Source organism: Sus scrofa, chromosome 18, assembly GCF_054392235.1.
Source record: "Sus scrofa isolate SSC_HxYL_T2T_F1_AM1 chromosome 18, Sscrofa_HxYL_maternal_Yorkshire_Landrace_v2.0, whole genome shotgun sequence".
In the NCBI taxonomy this organism is placed as follows: Eukaryota; Metazoa; Chordata; class Mammalia; order Artiodactyla; family Suidae; genus Sus; species Sus scrofa.
Window position 1 is genome coordinate 26,440,528 of NC_139400.1, and position 17,704 is coordinate 26,458,231.

The window sequence follows — 17,704 nt, forward strand, 5'->3', positions numbered from 1 at the left end:
GGTTGCAGGTTTGATGCCTGGCCTTGCTCAGTGGGTTAAGGATCCGGCATTGCGGTGAGCTGTGGTGTAGGTTGCAGACACAGCTCGGATCTGGCATTGCTGTGGCATAGGCCAGTGGCTATGGCTCTGATTAGACCCCTAACCTGGAAACCTCCATATGCTCCGTGAGCGGCCCTAGAAAAGGTAAGAAGACCAAAAAAAAAAAAAAAAAGAAGAAGAAAAAGAAAAAGGACTTTTCATGGCTTACAAAAGTTATAATTCAGTAAGATAAAACTAAAATGCAAATGGACTTTTAAAAATCAGGTAAAAAGTAATCAGGTATATGAACTGGGAGGACAATTACACATACCATAGTTCTGACACTAAGTTTTATGACTGGCCTAACTTAATCCAGTGAAAAAACTTTTAGGAGCTCTAGAGTACTTAAAAGATTGAATGCTCTTTAAGAAATCCTGAATAAAATCTAAGTATTTCACCTGAGCTTTTTTAGGTTTTGAAAAGGAGTGTCAAGATTATACTGCCAATGAATATCTAGAACTGTGTTAATGATTAAGGTTAGAATAATACACTCTAATTCCTAACCTGGATGTGAGGAGTAAAGAATTTCAGGAGGTAATGATCTATAAGCTATGATGTGAAAATTAAGCATAAGTTAGCTATATTTTAGAGGCAGGAGGGAAAAGTGCTTCAGGTAATAGGAAGAGTATGGGCCAAAGGCATGAAAAAAAAATACTACCAATAATGAATTAATATCCAGTGGTCATGAAACAACGAACTGGTGGCAAGGTAAGGGTGGATAAGCTGAGGCATATTATAAAGGAAGCTGTGAGTCAGACTGAGTTGAGACTTAATCATGAAGGCAAAGAGAAACAAAAAGAGTTTAGCAAGGAAGAAAAATCAACAGGTTTATATTTTTAAAAGACAATTTCTTGTCTCAGTAATTCTAACCAGAAGGTAATGCTGCCAGTCTACTACTTTTTCCTCCCTATGTGCAACTATGAGCTCCATGAAGACAGAGCTCTTATCCACAGTTAGTGCTTAGGTTATTATCTGGAACCTAGTAAGTGACCAAAAAATATCTGTTGAATAAATGTTAAAGTGTATGGTTCTGCACTTAATTGGTAACACAGAAGAACTGTATTCTGCTCGAAGTGTGGAGAACAGGTTAGAGGAGGGATGGCACACATGAAAGAAGAGGTGTTGGCAGCCCAGACTTAGCGAAGAAGTAATTGGAATAGAGAGAACACAGAGGTAAAACTAACATGACTTGATTACTGGATACATCAGTGAACCTGAAGGTAGAATTGACATATTCTTGTGAAAACTGAGGTACCTAAAATAACAGCAGCCAGAGAGTCAATCCATCTCTACTATGAGAGCAGCCATGAATGAAATACTATTTTACTTAGAATATAATTTGGGTCACTTACAGATGTGCAAAATAAGGCTTAGACATGAAGTAACTTGCCTAAGGTTATCTGACTAAGGATGGAGAGGCTCTGGAGAGCTAGAACAGTGGTTCTCAATCCTGGCCATGTATCAGAAAACCCTGGGGTAGGGGTGGAAGCTGCACAAGAAAGACAGACAGCTAAAGAGAGAGAGAAAAAAGGGGACTTAAGGAGGGGGCTATATAAGAAAGAACAGAAAGGAAAAAATGGGATGGGAGAGAGAGAGAAAGGAGAGGGAAGGGAGGGGAGTACAGAGGAGGAATAGAAGGAAGTGACCAAAAGGAATGAGAGAGGAAGAGAGATGGAAAAAAAATAAGAAAAAATGAAAAGGAATTTCAGTTTCACTCTAATATGCCAACAGAGCCACTGCAGCTCCACAATTCCAAGCAATAATGGCAATAGTTTTAGGTAGAAAATTTTTCCAAGTGGTTCTAACCTGATGCTCAACTGTCATAAAAACCCTCAGTTAAAGCAGCTGTTGTAATATATACCCTTTGGACAATCCAACTTATAGGCCTACTGTCAAAATCCACCACTTAGAAAATGAACATTTAGATAAAAGAATGATATTTTCAAAACTTTAATCAGATCAAAACCCTGGCATTCATTTGCAGCAACAAAGATCTAGAAATTATCATACTAAGTGAGGTCAGTCAGAGAGAGAAAGACAAATACCATTTGATACCACTTATATGTGGAATCTAAAAAAAAAAAAAATGATACCAATGAACTTATTTACAAAACAAAAACAGACTCACAAACATAGAAAACAAACTTATGGTTACCAAAGGGGGAAAAGGAGAAGCAGAGGGATAAGAGTTTGGGATTAGCAGATATATACCACTATATATAACAGATAAACAACAAGGACCCACTGTATAGCACAGGGAACTATATTCATTATCTTCTAATAACCTATAATGGAAAAGGAGCTGAAAAAAATATATGTATGCGTACACACAAAACTGAGTCACTTTGTTGTACACCAGAAACTAACACAACATTGTAAATCAACTACACTTCAATTAAAAAAAAAAAAGAGAGAAAAAAGAAAAAAACCCCTAGCATTAAGCCTTTTAATAACATCTTATTTAATTTAGGGTGAAAAATCCAAATTTCTTTCATTTGTACAAGGCACTGGATAATCAGATTCTTAACTGTTTTTCTAACCTCATTTCACACCAACCTTCTTCATCCTCAATCTGCACCAGCCCCACTTCTGGAACACATTAAATTCTTTCCTGCTTTGAAATCTTTATATATGCACTTCTCTCAGTTCTTAACATGGTTCTTTCTAATATTCTACTTTTTGTCTTAAAGATTCCCTCCTCAGAGACAGTTTCCCAACCTACTCTATACAAATGGGACCTCCCATGTTACTCATTATTATAGCATCCAACTTTTTTTCTTCATAGTACTAGAAGGCAAATGCAGGTCTAAGGAAAGTATATCACAATGAGTCCTTTGAGAGAAGGGATCTTATCTCCTAGGTCCATGGACCTAAACATGCTTAGCTTATAGAAGGCACTGAAATACGTTGGGAGAAAGGTGAAGGTCAAATTTAGACATTAATAGGCAATCAACAAATATTATTAAATTAACAAATGAACTTGTTTACATCACGGGATAATTCACCATAAATCAATTAAAAATTAAGGAACCTGGCAAAACTGGTGATTCTAATTTTACAAAAGTTCGTTAAAGCAGTTACTAAGGAATAAGTTCACTTGTCTTTTCTACTAGTACCTCTACTCATGGTACTAAAATCACAATGATGAAAAGAACTGCCATGATTTAATATGTCTTAAAATAGCAGAATATAAAACTGTGCTAAATTTTATAAAATAAGTAAGTTTAAAAAGACTAGAAGGAAGTACATTAAAATGTCAACAGATTATGTCTGGATGTTTTGATACATCTTCTTTTTTGCATTTCTTTATATTTTTCAAATTCTCTACAATGAGCAAATTATTACTTTTATAATCAAAACAAAATTGAATAAAAAGAACAATTATCATATTTTGTTGGCTCTAAAGCTAGCCATAGCTGAAAATAAAACATTATGCTTACCAATTTTATAAATTACTAAGTAATAATTACCTTTTTTGGGGGGGGGGTCTTTTTAGGGTCACACCCACAGGATGTGGAAGTTTCCAGTCTAGGGGTCAAATCAGAGCTGTAGTTGCCAGCCTACACCCATCGCAACTCCAGATCTGAGCCACATCTGCAACCTGCCTCTCAGCACAGCAACACCAGATCCTTAACCCACTGAGCAAGGTCAGGGATCGAACCTATGTCCTCATGAATACTAGTCGGATTCATTACTGCTGAGCCACAAGAAGAACTCCCAATAACTCATTTCAAAAAATCTTCAAATGATAGTCATTAAAGTCTACTTACTATTCCATTGAATTTTTTGCTAAATCTTTACCATTTTTTTTTCCTTTTAATCTTGGGAAATAGTTTATCACGGTCAAAAATAAATAAATAACCTCCTTCATACTTCTAAATCCCAGCTCTATCATTATCTAGCTACATATTACTGAGATACTACTGCACTAAGTTCAATTCTCCTCATCTGGCAAATGAGAATAATACCACCACTTAGAACTATTTATAAAGCTCCATGCTTAGTGACTGGGATTTAGTAGGGTCTAAACAAAGAAAAGTTACTATAATCCGTCAGAATATTACCTACTAGCGAGATTATAAACCCCTGAGACCATGACCATCTAGTCCCACTATACCCCTAAGCAGAGCACTGAGCCAACAAGTAGGAATTTTCAACACATACTTGTCAAATCAATTACTATCTTCCCTACCTTTTTCAGGTAAAGCCAGGATTGTAGGGGATTATTACCTCTCTCTTCCTAGTTATTTTGAGGAAAATTAAGATTAAATCTTAAAAGTTAGAGGCCAAGATTAAATCATATATGTCCACATTAACCTATGGTAGTAGAAAATAAATGTGTAAACAAATAAGACAATTTTAAATAGCACAAGTAATGTTATTAGTTATTTCTTACAATGTTTCTTTCCACATTTTTATATAATATGCTTAAACTGCTATTTTATTTTTTATTTTTTTGTCTTTTTAGGGCCGCACCTATGGCATATGGAGGTTCCCAGGCTAGGGATCAAATTGGAGCTACAGGTGCTGGCCTACACCACAGCCACAGCAACACCAGATCCAAGCTGCGCCTGTGACCTACACCACAGTTCACGGCAACACCAGATCCTTAACCCACTGAGCAAGGCCAGGGATCGAACCCGCAACCTTACGGTTCCTAGTCAGATTTGTTTCCACTGCGCCATGATGGGAAATCCTTAAACTGCTGTTTTAGACATCTATTAGCTTCCTGTTACACTAAATGAAAAATTTTACTACAATGACACTATTCTCCCACTAAACTTTATCCCAATTTTTGGTTAAATTGATTGTAGTTCTTGAAATTATTATGCTTAGGGAAATACTGTTCACTGTAGAGCCAAGAAATGTGCAGTGATGATGACTCCTTCTAAAAAAATTTTTTTTCCAATTATGTTCCTGTCCTTAATCTTTTACATTAGATATTTACCAATTAACACCTTTTTACTCCAAATGTTCCAACATATCTATTGAGTCTACTTTTATCTGGAAACCTCACTTCTGGTGCAAAAGAGAGGTGTACTTTCCTGTGTCCTCCTGCTCCAACCTGAACTGGATGCTCACAGGTTTCACAGGTTTGTTATGCAGGTATCATCTTGAGGTAGTTTTCATTGCTTTCCTGTGTTAGATCCTCCTTTTCTCAGCTCTCAGGTTTTCTTTTTAACTACTTTTACTCCCTCTTATTAGTGTCTATGGTGTACTAACTTCCTAAAAAAAGTGCATAAAAGATCTATCATTCTTTAATCTTGAGCAGCACTGTTGATTGCATGATCGAACAGCCATTTCCAAACCCCTTCCCCTGTAAACTATATAAAAGCTACCGCAGCTAAATGCTTGCTTTCCCAGACTCTCTTGAAGCCAGGTTTCATCGTTCTAGCCAATGAAATGTAGGTAGGGAGCTTTCTGGGCACGTCTTGCTCCTTCCTTTTCTCCTATGTGGAAAGAAGGCATGATGTTTGAGGTGTTAGCCAACTTGCTATCATTAGGCTACAGCCAGTCAAAATTAGTAAAACAAAGATTCACAAGAACCTGAGGGCCTTCAGGACATTTTCCAAGTCACTAACTATATCGGTCCGAGATTAACTACATCTGGATTTCTTGTTCTCTGTGAGAAAAGATTCCCTATTTTGTTTGAGCCATTCTTCTCTTGATTTTCAATTATTTGCAGACACACACATGCCACTGATTAACCTGGTATATTTGAAAACACTATTTCTTCCTTCTTGTTTCCTTTTTGTTTTGGCTATGTATAGAGTTCCAGATTGATGATAATTTTCCCTCAGAATTTTTCAGACCTTGTTTCCCCTTATAGCTTCCATTTAATGTTGCTGAGAATTCAATATCATTCTTGTCTATTTTTTGGGAGATGTCTTATAAACTCTTATACTTTTTATCTAACAAAATTTACTTTCCAAAAGGTCTTTCTTAGTTTCTGATCTTTCATTGCATCCTATTATTGTTTTATGGACGCAGTATCCTTTTCTCTAAGAAAAGTGATATTGGTCATCATTATTTTCATTTACTTGAGTTCAGTGCATTATTTCAGATTTCTGTTTTTGGGTTTGTTTTGTTTTCGCATCTCTCTTTCACAGCAAAGGTCTTAATGCAGAAGATACTTAATTTACAGTTCATTAAGAGTGAAGAAATAGAACTTAACTGAAAACAGTATGTGTACAGTAGGCAACACTGTAGGGGAACTGGGCTATGAAAGCAGTTGTTGTATGGGGACTAGCCAGCAGGATTCGACATTTTACTGGGGTGGGGAGAGTGGTATACGCAACAACAGTATCTGGAAATCTCTTCTCTGGGGCTATACATTTCCTCCAGAGAGCGTGATTCTAACCTTTTGCTAGGAGACATATGCCTAGCATCATGGAAGCAGGGCAATGGTTAGAAGTTCTACTCTTCAGTATATGGACTTAATTCTCCTGTTTTCTACCATGTTACTTCTGCATCCACAGAGCTTTTATTTCCCCCAGAAAATAAAGTTCGAGCCTCTGCCTAGTAGGAAGTACGGGAGAAGGATCCTGAGGGTCAAACTACTTTACCTGTGCTTTTTTACTATGGTACTATCTTTTGTTTAAAAAGAAAATTCCGGAGTTCCCGTCATGGCTCTGTGGTTAGCGAATCTGACTAGGAACCATGAGGTTGCGGGTTTGATCTCTGGCCTTGCTCAGTGGGTTAAGGATCCGGCGTTGCTGTGAGCTCTGGTGTGGGTCATAGACGTGGCTCGATCCCACATTGCTGTGGCTCTGGCGTAGGCCGGTGGCTACAGCTCTGATTCGACCCCTAGCCTGGGAACCTCCATATGCCGTGGGAGCAGCACAAGAAATGGCAAAAAGACAATAAATAAATAAATAAATAAAATTCTTAAAAAAAGAAAAAGAAAATTCCTCCTAAATAAAAACAACTACTTAAAATTACATATACAATATAATTTATTGCTCCAATTAGGCATATTAAACCACTTGGCCTTAAACAAATACCATTCTTCTGTATCTACTAATCACAGGCAAGTGACTACTATGCAGGGTAACTACGTAATTATCAAAAACAAGACAGTTTTGGCGATCCGGCGTTGCCGTGAGCTGTGGTGTAGGTTGCAGACGCGGCTCGGATCCCGCGTTGCTGTGGCTCTGGCGTAGGCTGGTGGCTACAGCTCCGATTCGACCCCTAGCCTGGGAACCTCCATATGCCGCGGGAGCGGCCCAAGAAATAGCAACAACAACAACAACAAAAGACAAAAGACAAAAAAAAAAAAAAAAAAAAAGACAATTTTGGGAGTGAATGGGCACTATTAATAATTATGCCAGGGCAGTATGTATAAGCTGGTATTATTTCAGGCAAACTAGTTACCCTGTCACCAGGAGAATAACCTCTTGGATGCTAGCTTGTAAAGTTATAAGATCTTATGAATGAATTAGGTGAAGTCTTCGCTCAGAACGAAGACATACTCTACTATATGTACCTAATATATAAGTAACTATAGTGAAAATGGAATGTGTAAAGAATTAGCAAATACAGGATAATAGTTCTTAAGTTATTAATTCTTTTTTTTTAGTTTGAAGATTTAATTAGCTTTATTCAGCAATTCATGAATCAGGGAGTATCCCATCTGGCAGCAAGTGGAAAGGAGCTCTCTTATTCATTCTTGCAACCACCGCACACAAGCACGCACATAAATAATTCCTTTAGAAATTCACATATTGTCTTCCTGCTCAAAGGAAATCATAATAATAATTCATATAGTATTTTTAAACAGACAGAAATAATTTAGCTAGTAGTTTTCTTCCTCTTACTCAGAATTACTTCAACTAAACAAATAGGAAAAGGATGAAGAATGGTTAGAAAGAAAACAAAATGGGCTGTAGTCTTCTACCTAAAGTAATTAAGACATGAAAGAATCACTAAACGCCTTTACCCATTCCAGAGTCTTTCTTGGTACCATCTGATATTATGTCTACATGATCAGAGTCCACATCATAACTAAAGAAATCATTCAAATAGGTCTTCGATCTCTGGCCACCAAATACATATAAGCAACGATTTTTCTGAAAAATAAGAAAAAAAAGGCAAAGAAGAAAAAAAGTAGTCATTTCCACAAGGAATTCAGAATGACCCTTTTAAGATTTAAATGTCTACAAATTGATTTTATGAGATATTCCATGCAATGGAATATACTACAGTGGTACAAGGCAGAATGAGCAAGCTCCCTATACCCTGCTAAGAGGTTATCTCTAGGATATCTTATTAAAGTTAAAAAAAGCAAAGTACAGAATAATGTGTATAGGGTGTGGCCTTTGTTTAAGAAAGGAGAAAATCTGAATGTGTCTTGTGTTTGCTTCTTTTTTTAAAAAGACAGTTAGCTGTGAGCCACACGGTTAATATATGCAGACTATTGCCTTTGGAATGGATTAGCAATGAGATCCTGCTGTGTAGCACTGGGAACTATGTCTAGTAACTTATGATGGAGCATGAAAATGTGTGAGAAAATAGAATGTGTACATGTATGTGTAACTGGGTCACCATGCTGTACATTAGAAAAAAAAATTGTATTGGGGAAATAACAAAAAAATAATAAAAAAGATAGTTAGCAATAAAGGAAGGGACAGAGCAGGAAGACAGGGATAAAACTAGCTCTCTCCAAAAGTATACTGATTTATGGTCTCACCTTTAGAACTATGTATATGTCTTTATTTAATTAGGACACAGAATTAACCTAAAAGAAAAAATAGTCTCTGAAATTTGAAAAAAAATAGTGAAACAAACAAATCTATCTGTATACAAAGATATGATCACACAGAGAAATAGTATTTCTAGTGATTTTAATTCTTGTTTTTTTGACTACCCATCCCTTGTGCGCTATATCCTAAACAGAAAAATAATCAGAGAGAAATCTTAAACAGCATTCAGTAATTTTATCGTTAGTTTCACTATTCTATAAATTATCATAGAAAGACAAAGCAAATAATATTATATCAGTATTAGGAAGCAGGATCTTAACCTTTAAAATAAAACAAAAACAATATCAAAGATATTACATTTAAAAATTCTAAAATCTTGGAGTTCCCGTCATGGCTCAGTGGTTAACAAACCCAACTAGTAAACATGAGGATGTGGGTTTGATCCCTGGCCTCGCTCAGTGGGTTAAGGATTTGGTGTTGCTGTGAGCTGTGGTGTAGGTCACAGACACGGCTCAGACCCCTCAGACCCCGCATGGCTGTGGCTGTGGCACAGGCAGGCAGCTACAGCTCCAACTAGACCCTTAGCCTGGGAACCTCCATATGCCGCAGATGCAGCCCGCTGCCAAAAGAGACAAAAAAAAAAAAAAAAAAAAAAAAAATCTAAAATCTTTCATTTGACTTGGACATATCAGTATGAATGCATGATTTTTCTCTTACTAAAAAAGACATATATACATATATGTATGTGTGTATATATGTGAAGGTATACTGAGAGATGGATACTCGCATCAGCCACAGATTCAAAAATTCACTGGTAAACTTTGGAGCCTCAGCTCATTAATATGAAAAGGTGACAGAGGAAAAGAATCAAACATTTATAGTACCTATCCTGTGTGGCTTACATATTAAGGTAGCTAGCTAGCTAATGAGGATAAGTTGTTTGGCTTTGTTTTTATGGCTGCACTCCCAGCATATGGAAATTCCCAAACCAGGGATTGAATTCAAGCTGCAGCTGTGGCAATGCTGGATCCTTTAACCCACTGAGCCAGGCCAAGGGGTCAAACCTGCACCTCCACAGTGACCCGAGCAGTTGCGGTCGGATTCTTAACCCACTGTGCCATAGCAGGAATTCTGAGGATAAGTTTTTATAGTAGAATCACAGATAATAAATTAAGAAATGATGTAATTAGAAAAGTAATCATTTTACAAACTCTATTAAAATTTAGGCTATGACTATTAGTGGCTGCAAAAGTCTTTAGGTGAAAAGTTGATGGAGAACTTTATAATTGATCAAGCAGACTGGTAACATCTAAATCCACCCAAACAATTTTTTTTCTTTTTTGTCTTTTTAGGGCCCCACCCATGGCACAGGGAGGTTCCCAGGCTAGAGGTCTTATCAGAGCTGTTGCTGCCAGTCTACACTACAGCCCCAGCAACGCCAGATCTGAGCGGCGTCCGCAACGCACACCACAGCTCATGGTAATGCTGGATCCTTAACCCACTGAGCGAGGCCAGGGATCGAACCCACAACCTCATGGTTCCTAGTCGGATTTGTTCCTGCTGCACTACGAGGGGAACTCCCCATTTTTAACGTCACCAGAAGCACAACAACTACACATTAAATACCATTTTTTATTTGGTAATCAGACCATCTGTGACATATTCTTGCCCCTTTCCTTTTGCCCCCCCCCCCCCCCCAAGGAGAGTGAATCTAAAAATCAAGATTCTGGATCTAAATACCAGCTCACAGGAAATATGGAAGATAGAGCATTATGTTAAATGACACCATGAGTATAAAATCAGTCAAACTGACAATATAGGAAATTCTAGAGCATGCATGATTTAGTTTCTTTAACAAATAAGTGGTATAAAGAAAAAAAAATAGTAAGGGAAAGTATTACTATGGATTAAAAGAAATTTAAGAGCTACAACAACCAAATATAATACATAGACCTTTTTTGGACCCTGACTTGGATAAACCAACCATGAAAATGTATTTTTCTGTGCTTCAAAGGAAAAAAATGAATGCAGAATTAAATGACATAAATAAATTGCTTTTAATCTGGCTGTTACGATGACACTGCATGTTATAAAAAAGTCCTTATCTGCTAAGTGATACACTTTGATACTTACAGGTGTAATGATAAATGTCTGGAATTTGCTTCAAAATACCCAAACACAATACAATTTAAGAATAAACTTAAAAACCAAAGAAACATTAAAGAAATGATATGTGCGTTGATACATGAAAAATGAAAAGCAGAATAATAACTATTGAAACAGATAAATAAGCACACAGGAAATTATTATACTCTCCTTTCTACTTTGGTATATGCTAAAAATATTCCACAATATAGTTTTAAAGTTATGTTCACAGTACAAAGCCCACGTTCTCACATAACATTTGAAAAGATTAAAGAAACATGTGTGTTAGGTTTTGCTAATAAATTTTAATTCTAATTCTATAAAGTCAATTCTTAATTCTTTGCACTTAATGGAGAGCAGCAGAGGGGAAAATAAGAACAGAAAATAAGAAAGTCGATCTTTGAGATACTACGAGAAAACAATAAGTAGAAAGGTTTAAGAAGGAGAAATAGGGAGTTTCCGTTGTGGCTGAACGAAACGAATCTGACTAGTATCCATGAGGATGCAGGTTCAATCTCTGGTCTTGCTCAGTGCGTTAAGGATCCGGCGTTGTCATGAGCTGTGGTGCAGGTCACAGACATGGCTCAGATCTGGCACTGCTGTGGCTATGGTGCAGGCCAGTGACTATAGCTCCAATTAGACCCGTAGCCTGGGAACTTCATATGCCATGAGTACGGCCCTAAAAAGGCAAAAAAAAAAAAAAAAAAAAAAAAAAAAGAGAGAGAGAGAAAGCAAGCAAGCACGCAAGAAAGAGAAACAGGTACAGTATCTATATAAGCAGTGAACTTAGAGTGAAGTTAGTCATAAAAGTGCCTAGATTAGTACTCAGGTGATAACTACATAGGAATTACTAGGTTGATAGGAAGAACCTTATAATTAGCAAACAGTTCACTGTTAAAGGTTGTTTGTTTTTGGCTATCATTGCCAACACCAATCATTTATTCTAATGAGAATGTTTGCTCTCTTACTGAAGAATCAGACTTCACCACTTCTGTTCCTATTGAGAGATGCATGACAAAAGAGCAATGTACAGAATATTCTTACTGAGTGGAACAGCATGCAGTGTCCTATCCGAGACTGGATGTCCTCAGGCCCAGCATTACAGGAGTCCTCTCGAAGAAGTTTCCAGGTTTGACACTGACAGTTGAAAGCAAACAACCCACTGAACTGTGGTTCACTGGCTCTGCTGTCGTCTACGCTGCCATTACATGTCAAAATTCTACCACCAAAGGTGTAGATCATATGTTTTTCTGAGTCCATACACATCTATAGAACAAGGCAACAGATTGAATAGTTTTAAATGGTCCTATCATTTGTGTTAAAATGAAAGCAGTGTGTGCAGTTTTAGATTCCCAAAAAACTGAACACCGTCTTAATGACACTAAATACCATGCCTGATTATCACATGCACTTATTAAAATACTGCACTTATTAAAATACCTGGCAGAGATTCAGGATGGACTTCTAAATACCTTTCAGGTTTCCATTTTTTCCAGTGAGAATAAAATATGTTGGGTTAAGGAGCTTTATGCTTTCTTGAAGCTGCATAATTTTTAACCAAATCAACCAATTAATACCTTAGGTTCTGATTTATACCTAAGAGTAAATACTGATCATACTCTATTACACTGTTCTTCTAAAAACTCCCTTCTTTCCATTCTAGGCAAGCATCCTATTTATCATACTACCATTTAATAAGAGAGCAGCTATGTGATTAAGAATGACATAGCTAAATTCATCTCTCTGCATTCATTTTATAAAATTCTTCAAGTTACATTGTGACCAAGTAGTAAAACAAACCCAAAAAGACATTTGCAGCAATCAGTCTCCAGACTGACTCCTATGGTATGATGAATCTTGCTTCCTTTTTTTTTTTTTTTTTTTTTTGCTGTGCCCACAGGATGCAGAAGTTCCTGACTCAGGGATGGAACCTGTGCTACAGCAGGGACCCGGATCGCTGCAGTGACAACGCCAGACACTTAACCTGCTGTACCACAAGGGAACTGCAAATCTTGTCTCCTTTTAACATGATACTGTAAATTTAATTTTCTTTGAGGTATATCATATGACTCATGTTAAAAGCCAAACTTGATTCTTCCATTCTTTCAACTCAAGGAGATTATTTTCACAAAAATATCTATGAGAAAGCAGTCAATTGCCCTAATATGAATCAAATTCTCTTTCAAAGAATATGTAAGTTCAAACTGGTAATTAAATGTTAAGTACTAGCGTTATGTTTAAAGACTAGGTTGTGTACATAAAACATTTTTTTTTGGTTGCCAAAGTGTAAATGCTAGCCATTATATATGTTCAAGTCTCTCCTCCCATGAAACTACTTCTATTTATTTTGTATTGTTTTTCATAGCAAACTAAATAATTATAAAACTTATTTTAAAATTAATATGTAATTATGAAAAAGAAAGGATTCTAGCATCTCCTAATCTACCACTAAAAAGATCCACTCACTTGTCACTTCCCAGGTTTCTGGCAGACTTCCATAAATTAAGATGAAAATCTACAATTCCTTAAGGGTGATATCTTGGAGAGCATGGTTGAAAAAGAGATGTCAAAGGTTTCATGTCCCTGACACTCAAAAAAAAAAAGAGACCCTACTCTTTAATCTTAAATGATTATATCATGAAAAGCATAACATCTTTCCCTCAAAGACTTCAAGAAATCTTTTAAGTCCTCCCTATCAGGTTACATATTTAATTTCTAAAATCAAATAAATAATGGATATCCATTTATTCCCCATCCCTACTCTCAACCAATTCTTAACTTGAAGTTGTCTTTATTTTACTGTATCACATGAACACAAGATTAGCTAGAGTTAGGCTGAGTTCAAAATAATTTCCTTCTCACAATATTTGACAATTTTGCTTATAAAGCATTCTAAGCAGCGTTGTCCAACCCACAACCTTGCCAACCTCCAAAAATCTTAATCTGATCCTTGCTTACCTACAAAGGTAACCAGTTTTCTCTCCATTGCTTTTAGGATTTTCTTCTTCCTTGGTTCTGAAATTTCATTAAAGAAGTATCTAGATAGGGATATTCTTTTTTCATTCATCCTGATCTGAACCTGTTATTTCTTTCAGTCTGAAATCTATCTTCAGCTCTGAGAGTTTTCTTCATTTTTAACTTGAGTGGTTTTGTTGTTGTTCTTTTTTTTTTTTTTTTTTTTGCCTCCATTCTCTTTCTAAAACTCTTAGTAGGTAGATATTGGAAGTTTAAGTCCCTTTCTCTGCTCCTTAACTTTCCTCATATAATTTCAGTTCACTTTTAGTAACCATTTAGATGTATGTCCACAGTTTCTTCTACTTACTGAGATTTTCATTTCACTATCAAACCTTTAATTTATAATTTTTCTATATATTTCCTTTTTATGGGTGCAACAGCCTCCTGAATTCCTCTAAAAATATAATTTAAAATTTATCTTAAATACATCTTCAATTTACATTACAAGCTGTTTTTCTTTGTTAATTCTTTTTTTTTTTTTTGTCTTTTTTGTCTTTTTGCTATTTCTTGGGCCACTCCCACGGCATATGGAGGTTCCCAGGCTAGGGGTCTAATCAGAGCTGTAGCCACCTGCCTACACCAGAGCCACAGCAACGCAGGATCCGAGCCACGTCTGCAACCTACACCACAGCTCACGGCAACGCCGGATTGTTAACCCACCGAGCAAGGGCAGGGACCGAACCCGCAACCTCATGGTTCCTAGTCGGATTCGTTAACCACTGTGCCACAACGGGAACTCCTCTTTGTTAATTCTTAATTCATTGAGTTCAGTACCTCCTATCTCATGGTATTATCTTCAAATATTTGGATTTGGAGGTTACTGTTTTAGTCTTCTTTGTATCTAAGAATCCCTATCCAGCTGCCTGTTGCATATACAGTAGTCTGCCTCAAGGGATTAGGTGGGGAGAGGTGAGACATGATGCTGTGAAGGGTTCTGCAGCAGCTCCTATTGCTCTATCCTTCTAGCTCCAATGTCCACACTAAACACTTGACCTCTGGACAATTATCACAGTTCAGTGCTACTCAGTCAAACTGGAAAACGCCCTGCTGTTTCATCTCCAACTGATCGTCTAATGTTTGCTGCAGCTATATACTTTGAGACTCAAGCTGCTGCTATCTTATAGGTTGTGGTTTCTTCTTGTTGGAGCTGATCCTACCTGCTTTCACAGGAATTCCCTCAAATATTCTGAGTTCCCTAAGGGCATTCCTTTTTGTTTTTCTACACTATTACTAATGTATTGTCATTTTACAGGATGTGGAGCAGGAGGACAGTAAAAGTGTATGTTCAACCTGCCAATGATCTACATCCACCTGTGACAAGTTTCTCCTGCCATTTCTTTTTTTTTTTTTTTTTTTTTTTTTTTGTCTTTTTGTCGTCGTTGTTGTTGTTGTTGCTATTTCTTGGGCCGCTCCCGCGGCATATGGAGGTTCCCAGGCTAGGGGTTGAATCGGAGCTGTAGCCACCAGCCTACGCCAGAGGCACAGCAACGCAGGATCCGAGCCGAGTCTGCAACCTACACCACAGCTCACGGCAACGCCGGATCGTTAACCCACTGAGCAAGGGCAGGGACCGAACCCACGACCTCATGGTTCCTAGTCGGATTCGTTAACCACTGCGCCACGACGGGAACTCCTCCTGCCATTTCTTGACTAGCTCCTATTTCATTTTCCAGACATTTCCTCAAAAATGTGTTTATATTTGAAGGACAGTTTGACTAGATATAAAACCCTTGGCTCACACTGCCTGTTCTTTGAATACTTTCTAGATGTTACTCTATTGTCTCTTGGCACTGAATGCAGCTATAGACAAAGCTGGTATCTCATTTTATTTTTGAATCATTCTGTCTAGTTGCCCCCAAAATGGCCTTTATCTTTGAAATTCAGTGTTACAAACACATACCTTCGAGTTGAATGCCTAGGTCGATTTCCCCGGAATATAACATGCTCTATTGATATGTAGACTAGACTTCTTTCTTTAGAAAAGTCTTTCTGAATTTTATTTACAAATATTTGTTCTGTTCCATTGTTTTGGTTTTCTTCTTTAATGTCTCCAATGATGCATATGTTGGCTCCCTTTTGCCTGCCTTCTCTATCCATAATTTTCTGGCTAGCCCTTATATTTATTTTCTTTATCTGATTTTCTTATTTCTATGTATATGACTCTAACCTGTTCTTCTTTATGCTTCTCATAAAGTAGTCTTTATTTTTCAAAGTATTACTATATTTTTCTTCAATTTCTTTCCTGAGATTTATCAGATCCAGTTTCACCTGCTCCTATTATTTGGCCATCTCACCTGCATTCTTAAATTTATGCCCTGTAGTTTTCTTCAGAGTTTCAAGCTTCATTAAGTCAATTTAATTCATGATAGAATATTGGGATATAATATTCATCTGCTGATGCATGGAAGAAAGTTCCTGCTATTCTTTTTCCTTTTATTGCTCTTCTTTAGAGTACTTCTTTAAAGATTTGGTGTTTACTGCTTTTTAGTTGTTGATATTTAAATAAGTTGAAATTCCTGGACCAGATAACACAAGGTTCCTTATGGAAGTGTGACATTCTTGCTCAAGACTCCCTGCTCTAATTGCTACTGAACTGAATGGCTTCTTCAAAATAAGTGCTTCCAGGAAGCCATGTCTTCTCTTTTCTGGTTTAGGTGGCTTTTATCTTGAGCCTTGAGTTCCCACAGTTCCTTCAACTGACCTGCAAAAGGAGCCTCTGTCCCCACTTGTCACGGTGTTTCTTTGCTCTTGGAAGACGGTGCTTTCTGACATCTACCACCTGTGAGCCTTGCTGGACATTTTCCGCTATTATTTAACCGACTCCTCCAGTGGCTGCCCTAGGTTCAATTTCTGCCCTGCTCATGATACATCCACTATGATGTACCTCTGGCTAAGCTTCCTCTGCATTGTCAGTTCTCCCCTGATACACTGTTGTGAGCTTTAATAATACAGCTTCTGGGTATTCTAGTTGTTTTTGGCTAAATTTACAAGGAATTGGGAATTGTAGGTTTTCTTTTGTTCCTGGTTTTGCTGAATATGTGACTTGTGTTTTTTTTTAAATCTTTTTGTTTGGTTCTCATTCCTGAAAAATCACACAAAGCAACAAAATGGAAAGCTTCAAGACTAAGCTGCCACTATGTTCTTAGAAAATCCAGAAGTCTTTGAGTTTTAATTTTTTAAATATGTTAAAATTCAAAATACTATGCTTCATGCTTCTAGCTTTCTCATGTTCTTCTCAAATTTGAACTTAAGTATCAAATCTTTAAGTGTCATAAACAACTGCAAGTAACTTTTGGATTAGGTTCCAATTTATAGCTTTATTTGCATGAAAAAAAAATAGGCTTATACAGATTATGTTAATTGTTCAAGGTCAGAGAAATAGGTGTTGGCTGAATTAGCACCAAAATCCTAGTTTCTTCACCCCTTAGTGTTCTAACAACTAATGAGTTGAAAATCAAGCATTATTTAACAGAACCTAGGCTCCAAAGAACATTCTATTTTATCAAAATCGAGAGAAACAAAGGTCCCACATAAGGATAATATATGTATTACACTCAAGCTAACCTTAAGTTATTCTTTTTTTTAACCTATAAAAACATAAGCCTCTTCTGTAAAATGAATTTGTATGTTACTTGTTAGAAGCAAGAAAATAAACTGTTCCCCTAACAATGTTATCTACTGATGTTCTGTTTTTAAAATATCAGAACCATCCTAACTTTTTCTGGAGTTCCCATTTGCCACATGAATAACACTGAGGATATCAG

The 17,704-nt window shown here is 36.8% G+C and overlaps 1 protein-coding gene across 23 annotated transcripts in view; it reads right to left on the reverse strand.

Annotated features, from left to right (window-relative positions):
• MKLN1 (muskelin 1) overlaps nt 1-17,704 on the reverse strand; it is a 335,895-nt gene that overhangs the window by 49,104 nt on the left and 269,087 nt on the right. For 22 of the 23 annotated variants that reach the window (XR_014833838.1, XR_014833842.1, XR_014833837.1 and 19 more), the window contains 2 exons: nt 11,970-12,191; nt 8,018-8,147 (listed from right to left, as the gene is read on the reverse strand). Coding sequence is in view for 17 of the 23 variants with exons in the window: in XM_021078931.2 (XP_020934590.1) it covers nt 8,018-8,147; nt 11,970-12,191 (352 nt within the window). In the remaining 6 variants the exon portion in view is untranslated. The remainder of the gene's footprint in view (nt 1-8,017; nt 8,148-11,969; nt 12,192-17,704) is intronic. The other variant, XR_014833841.1, reaches the window with a different exon arrangement.